The sequence below is a fragment of the Aspergillus thermomutatus genome, assembly GCF_002237265.1.
Source record: "Aspergillus thermomutatus strain HMR AF 39 chromosome Unknown NODE_69, whole genome shotgun sequence".
Classification (NCBI taxonomy): domain Eukaryota; kingdom Fungi; phylum Ascomycota; class Eurotiomycetes; order Eurotiales; family Aspergillaceae; genus Aspergillus; species Aspergillus thermomutatus.
Window position 1 is genome coordinate 1 of NW_020798118.1, and position 24141 is coordinate 24141.

Genomic DNA, 24141 nt, shown 5'->3' on the forward strand with positions numbered 1-24141 from the left:
CCCCCAAAAAGGTAATGTAATAATACTAGCTCTTGATAGACACATGACTAACTGTGACTTTTAGAGACCTCGCCTCGAGAAGATCAAGAGGGAGTGGAAGGCCGAATTTATCAAAGAAGATGAGGAGGAGCTCCTCAAGGAGCATAGCGACCTCAAAGAGCTTAAAAACCATCATCTCCAGAGAAAGAGAGAAGCCTGTGATGCCATCCAGGCGGAGTACCTCCGCCATCAGGAGATAATAAGAGATCTCCAAGCGCAGGCAGAGGAGGCAACTACAGCTTTTAAAGAAACTAAGGCAGCCATAAGCGAAGTAGTGCGCAAACTCAACAAAGTACATAGGCTGTGATGGTGGAAAGGAGGCAGAACTTCGTCAATACGCAGCTTTAAGGATCAAACCATTGGCACGGGGCTTTTCCTTCTTGATGTTCTGAATGGAATGAAGAGTAGCTATGTTGACTATGAGTAGATGACTAATTAATGAGCCAAGTTCACTTCATAACTCAGTAGCATAAGCGAAGTCCAATTCCTTGTAATCGCATTATCAGCAGCAGTAAATCTCGTGTACATACACAGTGATCAGCCATCTCTCTATCGAACTCGATCAATTCTCACCACGCCATATTTGTCAACGTAAGGCCTTTCTCCAGTAGTAATCCAGACTCCCGCGCTGGCTGGTGTTACACAATCAAAGCCACCATTATGCCGCCATACAGCTCCCATCTCTTCTCGAAATTTGGTTTTTGGCTTGTTATCTCTGATCCGCAGCTTTTCGAAGAAAACATACGCCGCATAGAAGACACTGCTTGTGTTGCCCGCATTGGCACCACGCTTGGAGAGAAAGTCATTGAGCAGATTGGCACTGATTTTCTTGTCTGTACCCGGATACGCAGCTTTCGCGATATCGCGCAGGAACTGAGCCTTGGTCATGTCGGGGTCACGAAGGTGCGCCGTGATCTTCCGGCGAACGACATCACAGGTGTCCCAGACGGGGACGTTCTGGTCCGACTCCCAGTCGAGATGAATTCCAGACACATCGTACTTTTCGGCAACATTCTTCTGCGATTCCTTGGTGACCCTCTTTTTTCGGGGTGGCTTGATGCCTTGCAATTCGCGTTTCTTGAAGAACCGCGCGGCGTTGATATATGTCGATGATCCAGAGCCCTTGTCGCGGCCGTTCTGGCCCATATAGACCAGGTAAGAACGCGAGGAGACGCCAATTGCGTCTTGGAACTCGCCGATTTTCATCTCTCTGCTTTCTACGAAGGCGCGAATCCGTCGACGGACTTGGTCGCAGTTCCAGTCGATGTAGTCGAGGCGTTCATCGTCGCCATCAATTTCGGGAGGGATGTTCTCAGCATTTGAAGGGTCCAGGTCTGCGGATTCCTTTTGAGAGACATTGTGTTCTATATAGCGCGGAAGGCGTCTTTTGAATATACTGAGGAGGTGACAGAGACGAGTTGACTGACAAAAATCCACGTCTCGGTTGGTGAGAAAACGCGCCGAGATAAACAGACTAAATGCCCACCTGACCGACGCGGGATATGAGCTATCACGATTACCTTCAGGGGTCACCCTGCAACGATCAGAGAAATAATAGCTCGTCAGAGTTTCATGTATCTCGCCGATTATTTTAGTATTGCCTTTATTAGAAGAAATCTTGATCGCGTTATCGCTGATTTCTCTCGAAATGCTCACTCATCTACCCCTGTTACCTATGTTTCTTTATATGACGTCATATCTAGTATACATTTTGCTCTGTTTGAACGAGCAGCCATTGGGGGCAGAGCATTATTGTCAGAGACAACATGTATGTGTATCAACTGTACGCAGTTCTTTCAGTCTCAGACGATACCTTCCTCGAATAAGTTCCGGGAAGGCACCTAATGAGATCCCGCGGGCCTGTCATCTGAGAATTTTGGGAATAACGTCGCCAGTCAAATGAAGAGACAGGGCTAATATATGGCCCGACTATGGTTGGACCCGCATGCGAGAGAGCTCTCACACTCTATGTCAATCCGCGAGCCCGCTGTGGGCAAAGCGGAGAGTAGCACGCGGCTACTCCTCCGTAGTCACCTCGATCCGGTCCCTAGAGGTATGTTTGATCAATCTCCCATTGGCATCAACCTTCTGGAAGAGATCTGGCGCTTGATCATGTGCAACGACGGTAGATATGTGGGGAAAGGGCTTCACCGAATCCCATTTGAAGTAATGCTTTTGGTTCTTCTCATCCCATTCCAAGCGCGGCACCATGCAGTAGATGCGCCTCCAGAGTCGTTGCATGAATCGCCGTGTGATTTGATGAGGTCTTCCGTTGACGAAGTCCCTAAACGTCGGCCCCTTTTTTGGTCCTTCTGTCAGAAATGCTACATCAAGACTGGTCTGGCGGGGTGAGTCCAGGGGAGCGCCAGCGGCTTTCCTTCTCTTCGGTGGTGTCCATGGTATTCTCCCAGATATCAGACCCTGCAGTGTATCGAGCTCTGCATCGGGAAGCGGCGGCAAAAGGCTGTCAAGCACAGCGTAGTACCATTTTTGCCTGATGTTCCGCCGACGACTTTTTGCAACCGGTTTGCCCCAGCTGTTTTCCGTGGGTATAGGCGGCTCTAGAGTTTTGACAACAGAGCGATCGCTGAGCTGTGAAATGACTCCATTGCGCAATTGAGACTTTAAGAGATCGAGCACAATCGTCGGAGGTTTCCAATCATCTTCGAACATGGTAGGCCTCTTCAGAATGCCTTCTACGGCCAAGGCATCGGGAGGAACTTCCGGAGCAATGAAGACACCTAGCAAATCCCTTCGTTTCTTTCCATTTCTTCCATAAGAGAGCCGGAGGACTTTTTCGAGTGGTCGAGAATAGCCTTCATTGGCACGCTTCAGTAACGATAATTTCTGGGTTGCGGTTTTGCGAAGGAGGTGCTGCCGATGTAAATCATCTTGTAGCTTAGATTGCGACTTGTCGGAATAGCGTCGAAATCTCCGGACTACATAGTCATGCATGTAACCTCTGGCGATCGGGTCAGGGAGATAGGTGCATTCGCGGAGCAAGGCACGGAAGAGATGTCGCCATTGTTCGGGGGGGATGAGCGGCGACGAGGACATTTCTCTCTTGGAAAATTTCATCGATTACAGTTCATGGAATCGCGGATATTCGTCTATGCCGCATCTTGTTAGTTGTCGCATTCACCGTTGCTCCCGGGGACAAAGAATCGAGCGGAGAACAAGTCAGTCCCCGGCCGAAAAGGGAAATAGATGGTTTTTGAGTTCGAGTTACGCGAAAACGCCAAGCGGAGAACGCGACCGTCAGGCCCCGCGACTCCTCATCACGATCTTCGTTCATTTCCATGCACGATTTACAGCTTGGTTGAATCTAGAATTGGCGAATGGATATTTCGCAGCTACAGGTCGGTTTAATCTGATTCTTGTTACTATTACATCTCTCCGTTTGCTCAGATTGGCCTGTTTTTCCGTCCCTTCCGCGATCGAGGCGCCAGCCACGCGCCCTTCGTTGCCTCCTCGCGCGACTCACCTGCTCAGTAGTTGAACAGGTGCGTTTCCCCACTCGATTTCATCCTTGTCCTGATGCGAAATCTCCCTTCATTTTTGCTTATTCTCCAAATGAGATGGAAGAATAATGATAAGCGTATGATGAGTCGCATCTTGTACTAACACACATCTCACGCTCAGACCGCGCATGTGCATGGTGTCAGGGTTCGGCATACACGACACCTCCAAGTCATGACTTCCAACAACCACCATCCACCGCGGCCCAGCTTGCCCATGTCGTATTCACAAAGCAGCTTAGGTTCCGCCAATGGGATAGCTTTCTCTCAGTCGCAAATGGGATCTTTCAATGCTTCCCAGTCCGTTGCCTCGACACCACGAGCGACACCCCCTCCGAAGAGCTCACAGCAATCGATGTCCTTCAGCTATCCAAACGGTCTTCCTGGCGGCGCGAGAGGTAGCTTTGGAGGGTTTAATGATATGAATGGCTATGGGGCAATGGTCCAGTATCAAGAGGAATACAGACCGCAGATCTACAAGGTTGGTTCATCCCTTGACATTGCGATTTTATTTACTGACCATTCTTCTTGTCGAAGGCTGTCTATTCCAACGTCTCCGTCTACGAAATGGAAGTAAACGGGGTTGCAGTTATGAAGCGTCGTTCTGATTCCTGGTTGAATGCTACTCAAATCCTCAAAGTAGCCGGCGTTGTCAAAGCTCGAAGAACGAAAACTCTCGAGAAAGAAATTGCTGCAGGCGAACATGAGAAGGTCCAGGGAGGCTATGGAAAATACCAAGGCACATGGGTGAATTACCAGAGAGGCGTAGAGCTTTGCCGTGAGTATCATGTTGAGGAGTTACTGAGACCACTTCTTGAATACGATATGGGACCCAACGGCACCGCGAATCCTGGCCATGACACTCTAGACACTCCTACAAAGGAGCAAGCAATGGCAGCGCAGAGGAAAAGGCTTTACAGCGGTGTGGATAATCGTGGGATGTCGCAACCGCAGCAGGGTACCTTCTTCCAGAATATTTCCCGGACCGCCGCAACGGCTGTCAACGCTATCAGCAAAGCTCGGTTCGATTCGCCTGCAGCAAGAAATGCCGATAGTAGACGATCGAGCATCATGCGAAAGTCGTCACATCAGATGAGCAGCCAGGAGTCTCAGCTGCCCACATTCAGCAGTCAGCAGACTATGTACAGTGTGGCGTCCGACAGTGGATTCGGCAGCAACGCTCAGAGTAATGGCCGATTCAATGGCCCTGATGTTGCCGCCTTTGAGACAGAAGAGTCGATCGAGCCGCCTCGTAAGCGTATCAGGTCGTCTTCAAACCATGTGCCGTCTTTCGGGCTTCAACGGGAGCATTCTTCCTTGTCCATGCAAGAACCCACCCCCACGGAACCGAACGACTCCTTCTACCAGGAAATGGACGGGCCAGCCTCTATGGTGGATGGTAACAGGCGTGGCTCAGACCCGCTGCCTCCTGCCACAACCCCAGAAAGGTTTCAGAAAATGAAGCTTATCATGACCTTGTTTCTTGACAAGAGGACCAAGGATTTCTCCACCCATCCGGCGTTGTTGCAACTCACTGGTGAAGATCTAGAGATTCCACTTGACGAATACCGCAACAACGCTCTTCATTGGGCAGCAATGCTTGCTCGTATGCCCCTTGTCTATGCGCTCGTTGAGAAAGGTGTGAGCATCTACCGTTTGAATGGTGCGGGCGAGACCGCTCTACAAAAATCCGTCGGGACAAGAAACAACCTCGATTACAGAAGCTTTCCGCGCTTGTTACAAGTGCTAGCTCCCACCATAGACATGGTTGACTATAGTGGACGCACGATCCTCCACCACATCGCAGTGATGGCTGCAACTGGTGGTGGTGGTCATGTGTCTGCAAAGCACTATCTGGAGGCTCTGCTGGAGTTCATAGTCCGCCACGGAGGCACGTCCATAAGCCAGCAACCTCCGAATGGGGTTGCAGGCACCAATAGTCATAAAACTCAAGCAGGTGAAGTCATCACCCTGGGCAGATTCATTTCGGAAATAGTCAATCTTCGGGATGATCAAGGGGACACTGCACTTAATCTTGCCGGGCGAGCCCGCTCTGTCTTAGTGCCTCAATTACTAGAAGTTGGTGCGGACCCTCACATACCCAATCACACTGGTCTCCGTCCTGCCGACTATGGCGTCGGCGTGGATATGGTTGACGGCAACGCTCAATCCCGACAAGGAGGAAGCAAGAATGACTCTTTCATTGATCATCTGGCCAAAACAAAGAAAGAAATCTTTGATGGTGCGAAACTCCCTCCTTCAAATCCTAAAGAGCAAGATATACTAACAACTTGAAGCAACAATGGCCCAGATTAGCGCAATCGTACAGGAGACATTAGGCGGTATCGACGAAGAACTAGCCACCGACCTGTCTAAGAAGCAAGAGAAATTTGAACATTGGCATTCCAAAATACGCGAAACCGCCAAGGCCCGTCAAATAGAGCAGAAGAAATTGGATGACCTCAAGAGCAAGTCTACAGATCGGGTCGAACTGAGCAGACGGATCAAAAATTTGGAAAGGTCATCTGAAGACCTTCTTGTGATGCTCAAAGAGATGCACGGTGGACATTTTGAGCCTTCAAAAATGACCATAATTGGTGATGCGGACCAAGATTCTGGCGTCGACATGACGGAATTTGAGGCCCTCTTTCCCGAAACCTTCGATCCTACATCAGCTTTTTCCGAAAAGCAGGTAACCTATCTCAAGTCTCTCACTTCTCCTGAGATTTTGCAACAGCGCATCAAATGCTATCAAGATTTTAATCAAGAGATACTTGCTGAAGTGGACCGTTTGAAGTCGAAGAACGTGGTGTTGGGTCAGAACTACCGTCGGATGGTTATGGCCTGTACCGGCTGGACGGCCGAACAGGTCGATGAAGCCGCCGAAGGGTTAACGCAATGCGTGAAGGAGTTGAATGACAACCCTGTTCCTGAGGATGAAGCTATCGAGATTCTCATGAGAGATCGAGGTCAGGATTGGTAAAAAGCCATGTGCCAGTACGAACGAGATTTCCATGTCATTCTTTGCGCATTAGCCCGCTGTCTCTCGGAGTTCTCGCATTTGGGTGTCGGGGATCATTGTCCATACAAAGGTTGAGGGTTTTTCTTGCATCTGTGGAGTTCTTTTTGTGCCTCGATAGGCGTTTCATGCATCTGACGTCTGTATTTACAGATACCCATGGCAACTATCACGGTCTGATACGTCACGCCACTGTACTTATACTTCTTCTGACAATGTGACAATTGTGCTTGTGTGATTATTGTCTTCCTTAGCAGTGGAGCTACGAGCATGGACGTCAATGTCGGGCAACACCCTGGTTCATTTGCTTTGTCGGAGTTTCCCCGACGACAATGACTCCAGGAATGGAACTTCGATGTGCTATTCGCCCCTTCAGGACTTGGCTGCTTCACAACTCAGTCTCAGCCTGCTGGGATCAGCCTAAATCGCTCATTTAACCGACAAAAGCATTGAAACTCCCCCGCCGGAAATGGAAGCGAAACAAGAGCCAACCCCGCCTGTCCCCAACTATGCTCTCTCTAGTGGCTCGACGTGGAGATTCAGATAAGGATTTTGCCTTTATTCAGTGTCGAGCATAGGGGCTAGTACCTATAAAGGTTTTGAAAATCCTTTGCATGACTTCAGCTACGCCACGCAAAATCGACCAAGTCGTGAACGCAACTTGAATGCAAGCACATAACAATCGCATTGATCCCTTGAAGACAAAATGGCTACTGGAATTCTGAAAGTCAAAGGAAACAAAGTCGTTGACAGCAATGGAGAGGAAGTTCTTCTTCGTGGTGCCGCTATTGGCGGTTGGATGAAGTATGCAGTAACACAACGCATCTGTTTCACTCTTTGAGGTGATATGCTAATTGACATTTTTGAAAACAGTATGGAGAACTTCATCACTGGTTACCCAGGTCATGAGTCGCAACATCGTGCTGCCATGTGCAGAGTCTTAGGGCCAGAGAAATATGAATTCTTTTTTGACAAGTGGCTCGAGTATTTCTTCACGGAAGCGGATGCCAAGTTCTTTGCTGGGCTGGGATTGAATTGCATCCGGATTCCGTTCAATTATCGCCATTTTGAGGATGATATGAACCCACGGGTACTGAAGGAGTCTGGGTTCAAGCACTTGGATCGGGTGATTGATTTGGTGAGACTCCTACAACGCAATGACGGCATGATGCTGATTTGTTATTGGGGACATGCTAGTGCGCAAAAGAGAAGATATACACCATTCTGGATATGCACACGGCTCCTGGTGGGCAGAACGGGGACTGGCATTCTGATAACCCGACCAGCTACGCTGCTTTCTGGGATTTCAAGGACCATCAAGACCGAACAATATGGCTGTGGGAGCAGATTGCAGCACGATACAAGAACAATCCATGGGTTGCTGGATACAACCCTCTGAATGAGCCATGCGATCCGGAGCACGTCAGGCTTCCGGCTTTCTATGAGCGTGTCGAGAAAGCCATCCGAGCTATTGACCCACATCATATCCTGTGGCTGGATGGGAACACTTTCGCCATGGAGTGGAAAGGCTTCGACAAGGTTCTTCCAAACTGCGTTTATGCCATGCATGACTATTCTGTAGGCCATTTCCAATCCGATCAAAGAGTACATTTGCTGACTGCTTTCATTAGTCAATGGGTTTCCCTACCGGAGAGCGATACAAGGGCACTTCTGAGCAAAAGGAACAACTTGAACGACAATACCTTCGCAAAGCCGAGTTCATGAACTCAAACGGCACAGCAATCTGGAACGGTGAGTTCGGTCCTGTCTACGCCAACCCTCGCACGGAAGCAGAGGCAGAAACCATCAATCAAGAACGTTACAGCCTTCTGGGCGAGCAGCTTCGTATCTACGACAAGTACAACATCCACTGGTCTATCTGGCTGTACAAGGACATTGGCCTGCAGGGAATGATCCACACGAGTCCAGACAGCAAATGGAACAAGACGATTCAGCCCTTGCTGGAGAAGAAGAAGCACTTCTGGCTTGATGCATGGGGCAGAGAGCCATCATCAGAGCCCGAAGCAGCACTCAAGCCATTGGTTCATTGGATCGACAAGGTCAGTCCACAAGCGAAGGAAACGTACCCGACCCCATGGCATACGGAGCGTCATCTACTGCGGAACGTCTTTCAGACATTCTTGGCAGCATCGTTCGTAGACGAGTTCGCGGAGCTGTTCAGAGGAATGGATGAGAAGGAGTTGGAGGCGTTGGCACACAGCTTTCACTTTGATGAGTGTGTGCAGCGAGGAGGATTGAATGAGATCCTGAGGGAACATGCCCGTGCAACGAAGCACTGAGAGACTGGTGTATGAAGGAGTGGATAATACGCAGCCACCCTGATGACTTGTGGATTTACTGCGAACCTCCACCGCTGTGATTGGTGCGTGCGTACAAGAGGTAGAGCGTAGTTATAACTCATATTGAAGCAAGCTGGTTCAAAGTTCAAACATATTTTCCTAATGCCACGGCCTTGGCTGGCCCCACTATAATCTCCGAATCCGCCTTATCGATAACGAAAAATGGGTGAGGAGGAAAAAACTGTTAGGCGGGGTACCTGCGTCTCTTCATCTTCATCACCAAAGCCATCAACAGTCGCTCTTTTGCTAGCTTTGTTCTTTGGTGGCCTGATTCGAGTGCTCGATAGCATTCAGTATGTTCTTGTGAAAATTTCTCGATCATATCACTCGTCACGTGTTCGTTAATGTCGACGGCCCAACCGAGGTCTATTCAAAGTACAAAGTCAGGCGTTAACCTATCAGTTCGACCTTTTTGAAGGCATTCAAAAGTCACTCTTTCAAGATTCAGGTTTTAAGAGCAGTTCTCCAAGATGGCTGAAGTATCGAACGCTTCTTATCCGTTGTCCTTGGACGTTCTGTTTGATGGGACGTCGCCCTTGAGAGAACAGTATGACTCGGTTAAACTAGTGGATGCAGAGATCGTCCCCATCCTCCAGCTTCCACTGGCTAGAGAACTGCTGGGACGCAACTCTGCAGATGCGAGTGCTATCAGCCGCGTCTCCAACGGCGAGATATGCTATACCACCTTCCTGACCGAGAAGACGAAGGCTACGTCTCAGATGCCACTGGATGGGCTTACTTCTGAACAGCAACGGTCACAGATCCTCCATATTGGCCTGGCAGGTCTGTTTAGCTTCATGCAATCCAATATTACCGGCCCTCCGTTGGGTTTCAACTCGGCTGATGTGGTATTCCCTAATGCTCTCCACTCAGATGCCACCAAGCTCCGGGCTGTTCGCAATCACATCATTCGTGAACTCTCTGTAGACGGAGAAGCCGCCTACAAGCTGACGCCCAATGTTGAGCTCTTTGCTCTTGCGAAGGCTCTTCTTGTCGATGCTGACATCCTCCTCCCTGACGGACCGTTGGTGGCGAGGACGGCTAGACTGCGTGTCAATTTTCTTCACCAGAAGATGCTCTCTGAAGCTACTAGCACATTACAGGATGCCATCTATAACGACTTGGAAGAGTTGAGCAAGATGCTACTTGGCGAAAAGTCTGTATTCTCTACCGCTCAAGAAAAAGGACGCTTCCTTCTGGAGAGGGCAACAATCCACACCCACCATGGCTTCGACGGCAAGGCTCGGGCAGATCTTGAGCAGGCTGCTGCAGTCAGGAAATTTGAATTTGCTTTGACTGGAAGACTAGGAAAGAGGACGAAGTTTCAAGAACATGATATCAGCCAGCTGGTCGTCTTGGCAAAGAGCGCCGAAGAATTGACGACCACGGGAAACTCTGCTCTTCCGGAAGACAAGGAGGATACAATCCAAGCAGGACCGAAGAACCTAGAACTCAATGATGATACCCTTCTCGAAAGCATATCGTTCACCAAGGATGCTCAGACGTCTCAAGACAAGTCGATGACTGTCCAGGAAGAATCTACGCTTCCTCCGGCTTTGCAGTCTCTTGACGCCGGTAACCAACCACTGCTGGACCCCGTTGACTCTGCCATTCTGCTGGGTTTGGCTTCCGCAATCACCAACACATCACCGGAGAACGGTCTGACTCGGGAAGAGACCCACCCTTACGCTATCCGTGTCCTTGAAGGTGGCAGTTCGAACTGGCAGGTATACACTCAAGCTTTGTTGGTCCGAAGCCGTGTGGAAGGATACCGAGCTCGAACAGTAGAAAGAGCTGTTCTGCAGATGCAAGCGCTTGTTGATCAAGTCATTGCAGACACAGCCACTCTTGATACTCAAACTACCGAAAATGTTAAACAGCTTACCACCTTCCTCCCAAGACCCGAGAAATCCGAGTCTGCCTCGGCCGCTGAACGACTGGAGTACATCTGGCTCTTAAACTCCCCTACTCGGTGGAGTCTCGAAGCTGAGTTGGCTCAGCGCTGGGTCAACCTTGGGGGTCTGCGGACTGCACTTGAGATTTACGAACGCCTGCAGATGTGGGCGGAGGCCGCTCTTTGCTACGCTGCCACAGACAGAGAAGAAAAGGCCAAGCATGTCGTCCGCAGACAGCTATATGAGCCCACAGGCCCAGACCCAGACGATGAGAACGAAAAGTTCGACGGGCCGGAACTGTCTCCCCTGCCCGCCGATGCACCTCGGTTGCTCTGCATCCTGGGTGACATCGATACTGATCCGTCATTGTACGAACGCGCATGGGAGGTCTCGAACAACAGATACGCACGCGCGCAGCGTTCATTGGCCCGCCATTATCTTGCGTTGAAGCCCCCTGCTCTCGAAAAAGCAGAGGAGGCATATCGCAAGAGTCTTCACATCAACCGTCTCAACCACAGCGCATGGTTTGCGCTTGGTTGTGTACAGCTCGAACTGCAAAAATGGGAGGAGGCGATCGACTCATTTACACGGACCGTGCAGCTCGAGGACACGGACGCCGAAGCATGGAGTAACCTTGCTGCTGCCATCCTGCGAACCCCCAAACCCAGCGAAACCACGGAAACCGCAGAGGAGGCGCAGTCGGACGCAGACGCCGACGCCGATTCGGAAACCAAAAAAGCGCCACAGGATCCCTATAAGCGTAAACGCGAGGCCCTTGCTGCTCTCCACCGAGCTGCTCAGCTCAAGCACACCGATGCTCGCATCTGGGACAATGTCCTGACCGTCGCAGCCTCGATCCCTCCACCTGCTACACCGTTCCGCGATGTGATCACAGCCCAAAGACGGGTGATTGAACTTCTCGGCCCAAAGACCGGGGAGAAGTGCGTCGATATACCCATTCTAAGCATGTTGATTGAGCACCTTGCCGACACCTATAACTACGAGGACCTTCTGATCAAGGTCGATGAGAACGACGAGAACTCGGAGCGCGTCGTTCGCAGTGGTACCATCGCCGGTCAGATCCTCTCCCTCGTCGACCAATGCGTTGTGCCTCTGATCACACACTCGGCTCCGCTCTGGCTTCTCGTTGCCCGTGTAGAACACTTCCGCGGCCAGCCCTCCAGGGCCTTTGAGGCGCATGAGAAGGCCTGGCGAGCTACCGTTGCCTCATGCACACAGGGTGCATTCCAAATGGGTGATGAGAAGAAGTGGATGGAGGTTGTACGTGCAACTGAGAGGTTGGTCCGTGATGGATATGCCAAGTTTGGGCCTATGGAAAAAGAAGGCCAGCATGAGGGAGAGGCTGAGATGGTTGCTAAGGACTGGCGATTCAAGGCGCGCAGTGCTGTCAGGGGTATTTTGGGTAAAGGAAAGGACTTTTGGGAGGATTCCGAGGGCTGGAATCGTCTGAAAGAGCTGCAGTCTGAAGTGGGAAGTTCTTAGTTGTCGGACTTGAGGGATGTCCTGTGCACTTCATGTCGGATAGAACTTGATTAGCGTTCAAGTATGAATAGATCTGTCTTCGGTCAATCATTTCCTCGATTTGAGTAGTCCTTCAGCATTCCATGCCCTTTTTCTGCATCACCTCCCCTCCACCTTTCTCTTCAACATCCCGCAGAAGCTCTCAAACAAGACCGAATCTGATCCCTTAAGCCAACGCACGACAACTCGAACGCATTTTTCTTCAATTCTATCCTGCTTCAGCTGAACCTTGAAACCAAGAGCCGCTGTGCTCTCATCAATTCCCATCGTATCCGCAGTGGCAGCTGAATTCTGCAACTTTCTGCGAGCTTGACGAGACCAAACGTTGTCCATTGCGAACCCCACGCCCGTAGCTAGATTCTTACGCCAAGTCCAATGAATGCGGAGATTGCTGAGTTCTTTGTCGATTTTGTCGCTGATGTTATCGATCGATTGATCCGTAATTTCGAACATGAACTCGGACGGAAATGGCAGGAGATGTTTAGGGAAGCCAGGGATGCCCCGCGCGACTTTCTGTTGCAAATCAGTACGGGAGCACGCAAACACCAGACCGAGATGTATTGAAGCATACCATACTCGGACGAAGATCAGTCCACGACCACGCTACAGCCCACCTCTTCGTCTTGCTGCCTTGAACAAATTCCGTTACTGCGTAGTTGTTGTTTCCATGCTCCATCAGCTTCTCGACGATGACAGAGACACTGCTCAGCTTCCCAAGCATTGAGCTGTACCAGACAACCCTCTCACGAAGACGAAGGCTTTCCTCGATCATGCGATAGACAAAAGCTATCTCGCCGCCTTCAGTGACCATCTCGACCTCGTCTCCTGTGCATGCCTGTGTCCGTTGATCAGCAGGCGTTTGTAAGCCTCAGTAATTTGCTTACTGAAAATGGAGGCCGTTCCTTGGCCTGTGCTGACGCTATCATTTCTTCGCGTGAGGCGTAGAATGGGGGATTGCACATGGTAAAGTCGAGCCTGATAATCTCAGACCCATGTCCTTTTGTGCAATTTCAGTGAACACATACCTTTGGACGTCCAGCTTTGTGTCTAGAGGAATGAGATCATCCTTGGGCTCGGTTTTGAATACTCGAATCCGATCATCATACTCGTTTATCGTCACATTTTCTCGGGCGGTTCGAACGTTTTCGTCATCGATATCTAGATTCCTGTGAGCTTTCTATCCACCCGCTGGGCATTGAAGCCGACAATGGTTACCTGTAGCAAGGAAGTCCCACTGGGGCCGTGTTGTGCACCCGAGCAATGGGTAAATACTGCAGCATCCTGTTCCGCTACGAAAGTCAGAGAGAGCAAACCCGCAACATGTCCAGAACTGGTGGTACCCACATATCGAGGCCTAGGACGGATCGGTCCGGGTCGTAGTCATCGCGGTACTGGTCGCCTGTGGTATCTAGAAGGTCTTGCAGCCATAGAATATAGTTTAACCTGGCCTGTCCGTCAGAACATCTGTATTTGCATTAGCAATCTGTTTTTATTCACCTGTTGGGTACCTAGAGTATCAGGTTAGCATGTGAAGACTTTTGTGAGCCAAGATAAAATACCGGTGGACAAAGTCTATTGTCAGGTATCTCAACATTCAAATTAAAATCTCTCTTCAAGAGGCTCTTGGTCAATTGCCTGGAAAGTCGGTTAGCCATCCGCCATTACCTGCAATATCCATGGCCATCCTTACCGTACGGCATCGGGATCGCTAAAATCTAACTGGCCGTTTGGCTTCACACTGACGGCACGGTCAGAAACGCGTACGAATCTCAGGGGAAAGACTGACTATTTCGCGAAAGCCGGCGACTGCAACGCAAGAGTGGTGAAATCGACGTCATCTTTGTAGATATTTCGAGCTGCCCTCATTATGGTAAATTTACAGAGTAGCTGATCAAACGGGTCAAAATGTGTCAGCCTAAACTTGCGCCAGGATGTTCCACGAAAGTAGAAAAATGAACTAGTGAGCGGCAAGAAATCGTGACGCCTGTAAGACAGTAGTATCTAAATGAAATGACGATGTCAGTGGACGATTGGAGGCTGGATGCCGACCATGGCTGATGGTGGGGCTTACCTCGATTTTTCCAAAGGCACAGAAACAATGGTTCAGACAGCAAGAAAGGGCTCGTGGTGTTTGCGATGATCTCCATTGATGAACGCAATGATTCAGGGACCACGTCGATCAATTGGAGAGAGTGGCTTCTCCTGAACGGGCTTGGGGCCGGTGAATTTTTGGTCCCTCAGAGTCATAGAGTCAGGCCACAAGGCCGTAAGGCTGGTAAGGCTAGCAATGAAATGATGTCACGGCGTGGGCCGACGCGTATCGGACTATCAAATAATCGCCGATCCCCCTCTTTTGGCACTTGGGGTGTGAAACATAAAACAAAATATCTCTTCGAGCCGGATGATCAAGGACATAATTCGTGATTGAACTTCGAGGATCGTGAGGATTGAGAGAATTTCTAGGGGTTTCTTCTAGAGTTGGATGCCAGCTTGGATCTTTTCGTTTGTTTTGATTCCGAGAAAGCGACCTCTGTGGGTCACTTGTCGAGATGGAGAAATTGAAGGAGAAATTCGTGCACGAGATTGACCATCTAGAAAGTGCTTTGAAAGGTCTGCATCGCATCTCTTTCAATGATTTACTCATTCCAACTGACAATGGCTATCAGACTCTCATTTACACGATGCCAAGGCAAAGGCTCACCACTTCAAGCACAAAGTTGGAAAATTCTTCAATATAGTCAACCCCAATCACCGCCATGATGAGCAGCATGAGCAAGAAACGGACAAGAAGAGAACTGCGATTGCCGAGTCACATAGATACGGGTCCTTTGCTCCGATTAGAGAGGGCAACAGAGTCAAGTGGTACGTCGACGCGCTGGACTACCTCTGGGCTGTCTCAGTCGCCTTGGAGGAGTCAAAGGAGGTGATCTATATCGAGGATTGGTGGCTCTCTCCGGAGTTATTTCTTCGTAGACCCCCATATTTGACGCAAGAATGGAGACTCGATCAAGTGCTCAAGCGCCGTGCTGAAGCGGGCGTTAAGATTTATGTGATTGTTTACAAGGAGGTTTGTTAGCCACATTGGCTATGATCAGTCGATACAACTGACAGGATTCAGGTCAATCAAGCACTAACATGCAACTCGGCGCATACGAAACACGCGCTCCGTAATCTCTGCCCCGAAGGAACTCCTGGTCACGGAAACATCAAAGTTCTCCGGCATCCGGACCACAATATCTTTGAAAACGCGGCAGATATGACATTGTACTGGGTAAGTCCATCGTGGATCATAGTCCTTGCCAATATTATACTGACATTCTAGGCACATCATGAAAAATTTATCGTCATCGACTACGCCGTCGCCTTTATTGGTGGTATCGATTTATGTTTTGGTAGATGGGATGCTCACCAACACCCCCTGGCGGACGTTCATCCTGCGAACTTGAAGGATGAGATATTTCCAGGTCAAGATTGGAATAACAATCGTATTATGGACTTTCAGAGCGTTGCAGAGTGGCAGTCAAATGAAGTAAGCAAAGCAGAGTATGGCCGAATGCCCTGGCATGATGTAGCCATGGGCCTGGTTGGTGACTGTGTCTATGATATTGCTGAGCACTTTGTTCTTCGATGGAACTTCATCAAGCGAGATAAATACAAGCGTGATGATGGTGTCGACTGGCTTCTGTTGGAGGGCCGCACTGGTGAGGACGAAGATCTTGTCGGGGTACAACGCCCAAAGTATCCTTGCGGAGACTATGTTCAACATCCTTTTAATCCGCTAGACACCAAGCCGCGAGGAATGCAAGGCACTGTGCGAGGACAGATCATCCGCAGCAGTGCTGATTGGAGCAGTGGAATCCTGACTGAGCATAGTATCCAAAATGCCTATTGCGAGATTATTCGCAACGCTCAACATCTGGTCTACATCGAAAACCAGTTCTTCAGTGAGTTCGCCTTCGCTACAATGCTTCAGATGCTGATATCGTCAAGTTACTGCCACGGGAGACCAGCAAAAGCCCATTATCAATACCATTGGGCGTGCAATTGTCGACGCCTGCGTCAGAGCTGGCAAAGAGGGTCGGAAATTCCGAGTGATTATTGTGATTCCAGCTATTCCAGGATTTGCTGGAGACCTGAGACAAAGTGAAGCAACTGGTACACGCGCGATCATGGACTACCAATACAAATCTATCCTGCGCGGGGAACACTCGATTTTCGGTCAGATCTCTGCTCAGGGAGTAGATCCAAGAGGTGAGTTCTTAACCTTCACAGAAGCTAATGACTAATTCGATCAGAGCATGTATTCCTTTTTAATCTGCGCGCTTATGACCGTATCAACAAGACTTCTGCTCTGGAAGAACTCGAAAATGAAGCAGGAGTAACGTATCATGACATCCAGCGTGGCATAGCCGAGTCTATCATGAGCGACAGCGTTCACCCGGCGATTGGCGAAGAAGGCGACAAAAACGAGGTCAGCTACGACAACGCACAGAAAGAGAGGGAAGAAAGGATTGCAAGATTGCACAGATACGAGGAGAAGCAGGAAAGTCACAGAAGTGGCCAGTACCGAAGCAAGGACTCTGTCGCGCATACTACTATGCTCAATGGCGGCAAGATGTCTGAGGAACCCTGGGAAGGGGAGCCGGAGAGTGAAAAGGGAAACTTTGTCCAGGAGGAACTCTACGTGCACGGTAAAGTGTGCATTGTCGACGACAGGATTGCCATCTGCGGCAGTGCGAACATCAACGATCGGGTGAGTTTACCCTTTTGCAATGCTTGACTCCATGTCTGACATTAGTAGTCACAACTCGGTTACCATGATAGTGAGCTGGCCATTGTTGTCGAGGATCAAGACTTCATCGACAGTACGATGGACGGCAAGCCATATAGAGCCTCACGACTTGCGGCTACTTTGCGACGACAGCTGTGGCGAGAGCATCTAGGCCTCCTCCCAGCGCAAGACTACGACGCCTCCAAGCATCCCAACGCGCAGCCACCCAACGTCTGTCTGAATGAGATCCTCGAAGGCCCGGAGAACGACTTCGTCACAGATCCCTTGAACGATGACTTGTGGAAGATATGGACAGAGCAAGCCACAACGAACACCGAAGTATATCGGATGCTGTTCCGCGCAGATCCAGATGACAACATCCGCACCTTTGAGGAATACGATAATTTCAGACCGCGAGGCGGAATCAAAGAGGGACACCTGTTTGACCCGTACCAGCCTGTCAAGGATATCCGAGAGAAACTAGACAGGATCAAGGGCCACCTTGTCTGGATGCCACTCGATTTCCTGAAAGATGCCGAGATGGCGGAACCTGGTCTAGCCGTTAACCAAATCACCGAAGTAAGTTCGTTGATGTCACACTTAAGATAATTTTTGCTGATTTGATTGCAGAGCATCTATACCTAATCGTCTTCTATCTACGTTCCAAATGCGAAGTACATTTTTTTTGCAATCATGATTTTGAATACCATTTGATTACTGTATTCAAGCGAGGAGGATATGAGCTGTAAAATTGTACATTCATCCAGGTCAGCATTATATACGTCCAAAGGTAACACTACCAGCAAAAGCAGGCATCATGTGAACAAAGCAGATTTATTGGCAGATATGTGACATGTCCATATGTACGAACAAAATGGAAATTGGTAAATCAGTCTTTGTCATGTTTTTACACCATTAATACTGCAAAATATCAACTCATTGTTTTAACATCAAGTATATCGATTCTCTACTCCCACAGCTCATATTCAGGAAAGTACTTGTCATGGATCCGCCTCGCATAGTTCACCAAAGCCGGATGCCCCCTGATGATCTCCTTTGAAGCAGGGGCCCTACGCGACATCAGTATACCGCAGAACAAACCGAAGCAAAGGTGAGTACTCACGCATCACACACCAGCCCTGACGCAATGAACCCAAACAACACCGCATCCACCTCCGTCGGCCCCTCTCCACCCCAGACCCAGAACGGCCCGTCCCGATCAGACTGCTTCGCCTGCGCCTCCGCCACCACCGCATTCAATCTCTCCCAGATCTCCTCCCGGAAGGCACTGATTTCCTCCTCGGTGAAGGCCAAGGTACCCTGGCCCTGGAGATTGCGGGTGACTTTGCGGTAGATGATGTTGCCGACGATGACCTGGACGGGCCAGGGAAGAGCGGCGAGGATCTTGGAGCGCGTGGTGTAGAAGTTTAGGATCCATCGTTCGTATGTCTTTTTATGATCAGATTACTCTCTCCACTTCCATGCGCAGTCGTTGCGACTCGTACCTGGTAAGAATACAACTTATCTTCTAGCAACGCCTTGAGCGCCAGATCATGCAGTCGCTCTGTCGGAGACAGGCGCTGGTTCAGATCCTCTGTGTACCCGTTCTCGATCAGCGCTTTGGTGATGAGGGTGGAATCTGGGAGCGTCTGCGGCGACTGCTCGCCATCCTGGATGGAGACGTAGGGGACCTTGCCGCGGGGAGCTTTTGGGATGGCCCCTGCTTCGGTGCGGTAAGGGATGTTGGCGAAACGGAGACGGGCCTCTAGCTTTGTGACGAAGGGGGACCAGGTGTAGCGGCCGGTTTCTGGGAAGCCGCGAAAGACGGTGATGAGGGGGGATGATTTGGCGGCCATTGTGGGTGTTAAAGGGGAAGATGACAATGATAGGAGGCGAGCCCAGCTAAATGATTGAATATCTGCTAATATTTTGAGGACGAATTGAAGTGAAAAGTGAGGAAGAAAGACAGAACGAATACAAGTCGAACAAGAGAGCTCTAGGCTGCAATGCACCTTGTCGGAGTCCGATATGGGCAAGGCTGGAATTGGGGGCTAACCTAACTGTAACAAACTATATACCACGTCAAGATGGATGGGTCTATGGTGAGAATGTTTAGCCAATTAGCCAGTTGCTTGTTACTACTAGAGTTTCAAGAGTTCAGGTAGAAAAAGAAATGACTCGAATTGACCCATGTTCAGTCGCATCTCTGAACGCGTCTAGTCTCAAAGCCCTAAGGCCGCTATTACCTATGTCTGGCGTACTCTAGGACTAGAGACTAACGATAGTTAGGCCTCTGGACAGCACTAAAGAAGCTACAAGTTTAGTGCTTACTGCCCCGCATCAACAACCAATTGAGTATCTTGGATCACCAACTTCATTCTCTGCCAAGGGCCAACTGCCTAGTTATAGATACCCATACATGACTATCTACAGAGAGGCTATGAGGATCGAGCGTCGCATCATCGGGTGATACAGCCGGTCACCGTCTTCAGACCCTTCCGAGTCAGCAGTGCACACCAATGGCTCTCTGTGCGCTCATGAACACTCATTAGGAACTGGAACCATTTCAGTTGGTGTGGGTGTTGACTGTCCCAGGGAAAGAAGTACAGGTCTGTGTAAAAGCCTGAGCCGAGCGAGGGTCTTGCTTTGAGTCCGAGTACTGGTCCTCCTCGAGATATTGGAAAGGGCCTGGTAAACGGGACCTTTAATGTTGAGCCTGGGTGCATGGTTCGCTTTTGTCTGAACTGGCAATTCAGGGACGACTCACATGTAGTTGATGCAGTCCTGGAAGATTGGCTTGGCTAATGACCAGGTAGCTTGGTTTGCCTTGAAGGAATGGACCCATTTGTCATAATAACGACTACTCAACCTCCTCAACAACGGGAAACCCAGCCTTCTCCTTCAAGAACTGCACCGCATCATCAATTTCGTTCGGCACTTTATACCAGTGTCCAAACTCCTCATATGCCTTCCACGTCACATCCATCCCGAACCCATCAGATAGGATGGACGCCATCCGTCGTCCCAAGTCTACCGACACCTTGGGATCTGCAGACCCATGGCCCAGGAATCCGGTGTTTTCAAGTAGGACACACGTAACGCATTCTCGGAGTCATCGGCGTCATACTGACAGGGCGGCATACCGAGAATATCCCGGATATGATTGACTGCCTGGATGTGTGCGGGGACATCGTCACCATCTGTATCGTGGGCGAACGGGTTGTCGTAGTCTTCTTCGGCTTCTGATTGTGATCCTTCTCGATCGCCTGCGTCAATTTTCAATAACCCAGCAATCTCCCCTTCAAAAGGTAACCACCCGCTCATCCCAATGAATCCCCCAAGCAATTTGCTCTCTCCACCTTCTCTCACAGAAGGAAATCCCCCCAAGAGACAGAATACAGAAGCCGCACACCCCTGGCTCAAACCCCCAATCACGACCCGACGATACCCATCGCCAACAGCGGGATCATTCGACAAGAGCTCCGCCTCTTCATCAATCAATCTCCGAAGAAATTCACTACTTTCCTGTAGTCCATCAAGCTGTAATTCAGTCCGAGTATTCGGATCCTCAAGCGAGTAATTGTCGAACCACTGGTTGATAGGAATCCGTTTCAGTACGGTAGAGCGCCGTTTCCTCGCGGTGGGGAAGATGAATTTGGTCGTTGGGAGGCGCTTCGCGATGCCCGTCGATTCGATGAAGACGTGGCCGAAGCGCTCGCTATTACTGCCGCGGCCGTGAAGGAGAATGATTGTATGCGTATGTTGGTCATTCCTAAGAGGCGGGATGACGAGGGGAGGGGGATAAGGCTTGGAAGAAGGCATGATAGTCAGAGTCGGGAAAATAGATGGTGGAGAGAGCTTTTGAGAATAAAGCGGGCGGAACGGTTCTTTTGAGGTGTAGACAGCCTAAGACAAGCTCCAAGTCCTCAACAACTCAGCACATAATCTAGTTATAAATGCCTGGTGATCACAATAATAAGCGCCGATTTAACTACTGGCTTTGTCCTAGCACTCACTCCTACGCAGCGCTCTGCGCCCATATCTTGATTTTCTTCTCTGTGCATCTGGTAATGACAGACAGACTAAAGATATTACGTTACATTCACTCCTATGAGCCATGATTCACTGCTCAATATTGGGAATCCCTAACCAAAGTGAATGTCAGTAATTCCCTGCACAGATCTCAACTGAGTCTTGTAATAGTGGGTGATAGGGAAATTAAGATGGAAGGTATCAGCACTATCTCCCCGTCTTCAGCTCGTTAACTCTTCTCTCCTCTTTCTATCTTCTTCTCCAGTCATTTCTGCTCAAAGATTAAACATCTCAACTGACTTACCACTACGCTAGAAAGTGTCCATATGGACTATCTTAGCCGGCAGCAATATTGCTGCATCTCATGGCTCTTTCTCGACTTGTATAAACGACAAGAATTGACTGATATGTGTCTTTAGAGGGCCAGGCTCTATTTGACAGTGTCCAGGTAATCTTGCTTTTACTCAAAGACAATCAGGAAAGAGCAACCGATGGGGATTACTCAATACAGTAGCCTGATTCTCTTTGATCATCTCATGTCGTTGCCTCTATCTCCTTTCTTCTACTTGTTCCTTCCAGTAACTATTCCTCCTGACGCTCTGACTCTTCTTTACTTGCCCTTTCCTCCTCAGTTTCTCATTCACCAATGCTGATATGCTATATCTATGCTCATTGCACTGCCATATGCTAATATTGATGCAATGCAGCCTGATCGCTCGCCAGAGTACCGAGTTGCCATGTGTGACGCTGCCCTGTTTCTGCCCTGACCCTGCCTTGTAAGTTTACAGTTTAATCATGGTCAACCTAGACTGGAGTACATGTCACTGACTGATTGATACTATCTACTAGGTGGAAAAGGGGCATGAATTGCCCGAAGACGTTCAGGCAGGGCTGGAGGGAGCCAAGCTGCGGCCGGACCTCACACCGGCCCAGCAACTGCTGGGGTTTGAGCCCCGGAAGGGGGAGCGGGAGGAGCCGTTCGTGGAATGGGAGGCGTCAAGACGTATATCAAAACATTCCCAGATGCGATTATTGACTTCTTCAACGTCCCGGGGACAATCATGCACTTGCTCGGCTACGGCAAGAAGGGGAAAGAGTTCGAAATCTTGAAGAACTTTCGTGCTCAGCCATGCGAGTATATATCTTCTTCTTCTGCTCTGTCTCCCTCTTCTCGAGCTTTCACCGTCTAACTGTGTCATTTGAGCTTGAAAATTCCGTACAGAAGCTGGTCCTTCTATTTCGAAAACATCAAACTTGAAATCAATATGGCGCAGCCGCTGGCAGGCTACTGGGCGCTTCCTATGCTAAGGCAGCACCAGACGTTGCAAAGATGGCGTTTGAGGAGCGGACAAGGCACGTGAGGAAGACACTTAAGGCATGCCATTCAGGTCGATGACTTGCTAACAATATGACACGCTAGAAGCACCAGCGCCAGTGCCAGCGCCAGCAGCACCAGCAGCGGCCGCCGCCTCCTCCCGCCTCCCCTGGCCCTCCGCCCTGCCTGGCCCTGTGAGTATTTCTTAAATCTTAATATACAATAAGGCATGTGGCTAATCTTGATTTCTAGCCTAGTAAGAAGAGGAGGGGGGAAGAAGCCATCAGGCGCAAGGCGCACCAAGAGGTCTTCCGCCTGGTAAGTTCACAGTTCAATAATAGAAATTATCAGTGACTAATTGATATTATCTAGATGGCTGACAGGGGCGTCGCAGCGCCTGAGGACATCCAGGCAGGGCTGGGGGCCCCCAAGCTGCGGCCCGACCTCACACGGGCCCAGCTACTCCGGGTCGAAGAACTCATATATGAGTTCGAGACCGGAAGGGGAAGCGGGAGGAGGAGAAGGAGCGGCGCAAGGAGGCTAAGGAGGCACTAGAGGCAGCGAAGAAGGCCTTCGAGGAGGCTGATAAGGCGTGGTGCTCCGCAGACGCTGCCATCCAAGGCAGTGTCCGCTGAGCGCTACAGGTACTTTGTCGAAGATTGATTTTTTTTTTTCTCAATTTTCTTTTTTTTTTTTTATCTCTTTACTGATGCTCACATCTGCTGAGCTCAACAAGAATTGTTTTCTTTTGCTTTTCCTTTTTGCGACAACAAGATCAGCAAAATACCGCTTCGACAGGGACTCACCTGTACACATCGCTCAGAGATCGCTGAAAAAGAACCTTGAAATGCGGAAAGCTACCATCTCAGCAGGAACGTGGAACATCAAAAAGACAAGATGACTCAGGCTGCTATGTCAAAGAAACAGTCCGTGAGCTCAAGTCTTTGGACTACTCAACTGTGAATTGAACTCGTTTCATTACCATGGATGAAGCTCGAGTCGAGCGTTACAAACTATGGAAGGATTCGCATCCCAGATGCAGAGTCTGGGGGCTTCAAAGCTCACAAACCTCTGTCTGCTTCCTTATCCTTCCGCTTGTGAGCAACAACAGCAGACAGCAACACTACCAGCATAGAGCAGCGCCAGCAGCAACAGCAATAACAACAAAAACCGCAAATCAGGAGCAAAAACAGCAGCGTGGTAGCATTAATACCACCTCAAGAAAGCCTCACATCCAAATCAGGTTATCAGTGACCTCAAAACCGAGCATATACGTGTGCTTCGAATCCACTGGGGCGGTTATCTGGGAATGTCGGACATAGCACATGTATCTATGATGTTGAGAATATACTTCCCAGAAAATTCTTCAATGTCTGTTAGACAACTGGTGATACTATTCTTTATTAGAGACATAGAGAAAGAGAAAGATTGGCCGTCGTGTACTCTATACATTCCACCGGTACCCAGCATGCGCACAGTAGGTATAGGAAGCAAGGGAACGCAGTCCACCTGCCGAAGCAATGACTCAACGGATAGCACAAGGGTGTATGGATTTAGAATCCAACCAACGGCGATCACGCCTTGGACCCTTGTCCTTGTTGAAGCTTGGCTTGGTTGTACATGATGCATTTCGAGTGGTACAAACTGCCA

At 49.6% G+C, this 24141-nt stretch overlaps 10 protein-coding genes across 10 annotated transcripts; 6 read left to right on the forward strand and 4 right to left on the reverse strand.

The window, feature by feature from the left end:
* Positions 1-64: 64 nt before the first annotated feature.
* Positions 65-346, forward strand: CDV56_100033 (uncharacterized protein; the record flags this gene model as incomplete). Its single annotated transcript, XM_026753652.1, has 1 exon — positions 65-346. A coding segment is annotated over one exon (282 nt), but the record flags the coding sequence as incomplete, so codon positions are not given.
* Positions 347-588: 242 nt separating this feature from the next.
* CDV56_100190 (uncharacterized protein) lies at positions 589-3096 on the reverse strand (the record flags this gene model as incomplete). The annotated part of the gene is made up of 2 exons (XM_026753809.1): positions 589-1383; positions 2074-3096. The coding sequence occupies 2 exons, from the start codon at positions 3094-3096 to the stop codon at positions 589-591; spliced, it is 1818 nt and encodes a 605-aa protein (XP_026615315.1).
* A 636-nt stretch (positions 3097-3732) lies between these two features.
* CDV56_100777 (putative APSES transcription factor (MbpA)) lies at positions 3733-6540 on the forward strand (the record flags this gene model as incomplete). Its single annotated transcript, XM_026754396.1, has 3 exons — positions 3733-4038; positions 4095-5799; positions 5855-6540. 3 exons carry the CDS (start codon positions 3733-3735, stop codon positions 6538-6540), a joined length of 2697 nt encoding a protein of 898 aa, XP_026615316.1.
* Positions 6541-7282: 742 nt separating this feature from the next.
* Positions 7283-8876, forward strand: CDV56_101319 (glycoside hydrolase family 5 protein; the record flags this gene model as incomplete). The annotated part of the gene is made up of 4 exons (XM_026754938.1): positions 7283-7380; positions 7450-7714; positions 7774-8154; positions 8208-8876. 4 exons carry the CDS (start codon positions 7283-7285, stop codon positions 8874-8876), a joined length of 1413 nt encoding a protein of 470 aa, XP_026615317.1.
* Positions 8877-9406: 530 nt separating this feature from the next.
* Positions 9407-12334, forward strand: CDV56_101625 (tetratricopeptide repeat protein; the record flags this gene model as incomplete). Its single annotated transcript, XM_026755244.1, has 1 exon — positions 9407-12334. The coding sequence occupies one exon, from the start codon at positions 9407-9409 to the stop codon at positions 12332-12334; it is 2928 nt and encodes a 975-aa protein (XP_026615318.1).
* A 138-nt stretch (positions 12335-12472) lies between these two features.
* CDV56_102037 (DUF890 domain protein) lies at positions 12473-14239 on the reverse strand (the record flags this gene model as incomplete). The annotated part of the gene is made up of 10 exons (XM_026755656.1): positions 12473-12886; positions 12945-13208; positions 13258-13348; positions 13399-13531; positions 13589-13662; positions 13718-13816; positions 13871-13881; positions 13933-14008; positions 14064-14111; positions 14160-14239. The coding sequence occupies 10 exons, from the start codon at positions 14237-14239 to the stop codon at positions 12473-12475; spliced, it is 1290 nt and encodes a 429-aa protein (XP_026615319.1).
* A 683-nt stretch (positions 14240-14922) lies between these two features.
* On the forward strand, positions 14923-17789 carry pldA (putative phospholipase PldA; the record flags this gene model as incomplete). The annotated part of the gene is made up of 8 exons (XM_026755993.1): positions 14923-14983; positions 15040-15440; positions 15492-15644; positions 15696-16317; positions 16364-16624; positions 16669-17126; positions 17175-17723; positions 17775-17789. The coding sequence occupies 8 exons, from the start codon at positions 14923-14925 to the stop codon at positions 17787-17789; spliced, it is 2520 nt and encodes an 839-aa protein (XP_026615320.1).
* Positions 17790-18111: 322 nt separating this feature from the next.
* Positions 18112-19000, reverse strand: CDV56_102783 (glutathione S-transferase family protein; the record flags this gene model as incomplete). The annotated part of the gene is made up of 3 exons (XM_026756402.1): positions 18112-18214; positions 18268-18593; positions 18650-19000. 3 exons carry the CDS (start codon positions 18998-19000, stop codon positions 18112-18114), a joined length of 780 nt encoding a protein of 259 aa, XP_026615321.1.
* A 1004-nt stretch (positions 19001-20004) lies between these two features.
* CDV56_103020 (uncharacterized protein) lies at positions 20005-20966 on the reverse strand (the record flags this gene model as incomplete). The annotated part of the gene is made up of 2 exons (XM_026756639.1): positions 20005-20192; positions 20240-20966. 2 exons carry the CDS (start codon positions 20964-20966, stop codon positions 20005-20007), a joined length of 915 nt encoding a protein of 304 aa, XP_026615322.1.
* Positions 20967-21971: 1005 nt separating this feature from the next.
* CDV56_103251 (uncharacterized protein) lies at positions 21972-23126 on the forward strand (the record flags this gene model as incomplete). The annotated part of the gene is made up of 7 exons (XM_026756870.1): positions 21972-21974; positions 22026-22179; positions 22451-22533; positions 22597-22685; positions 22749-22809; positions 22864-22959; positions 22995-23126. The coding sequence occupies 7 exons, from the start codon at positions 21972-21974 to the stop codon at positions 23124-23126; spliced, it is 618 nt and encodes a 205-aa protein (XP_026615323.1).
* Positions 23127-24141: the final 1015 nt, after the last annotated feature.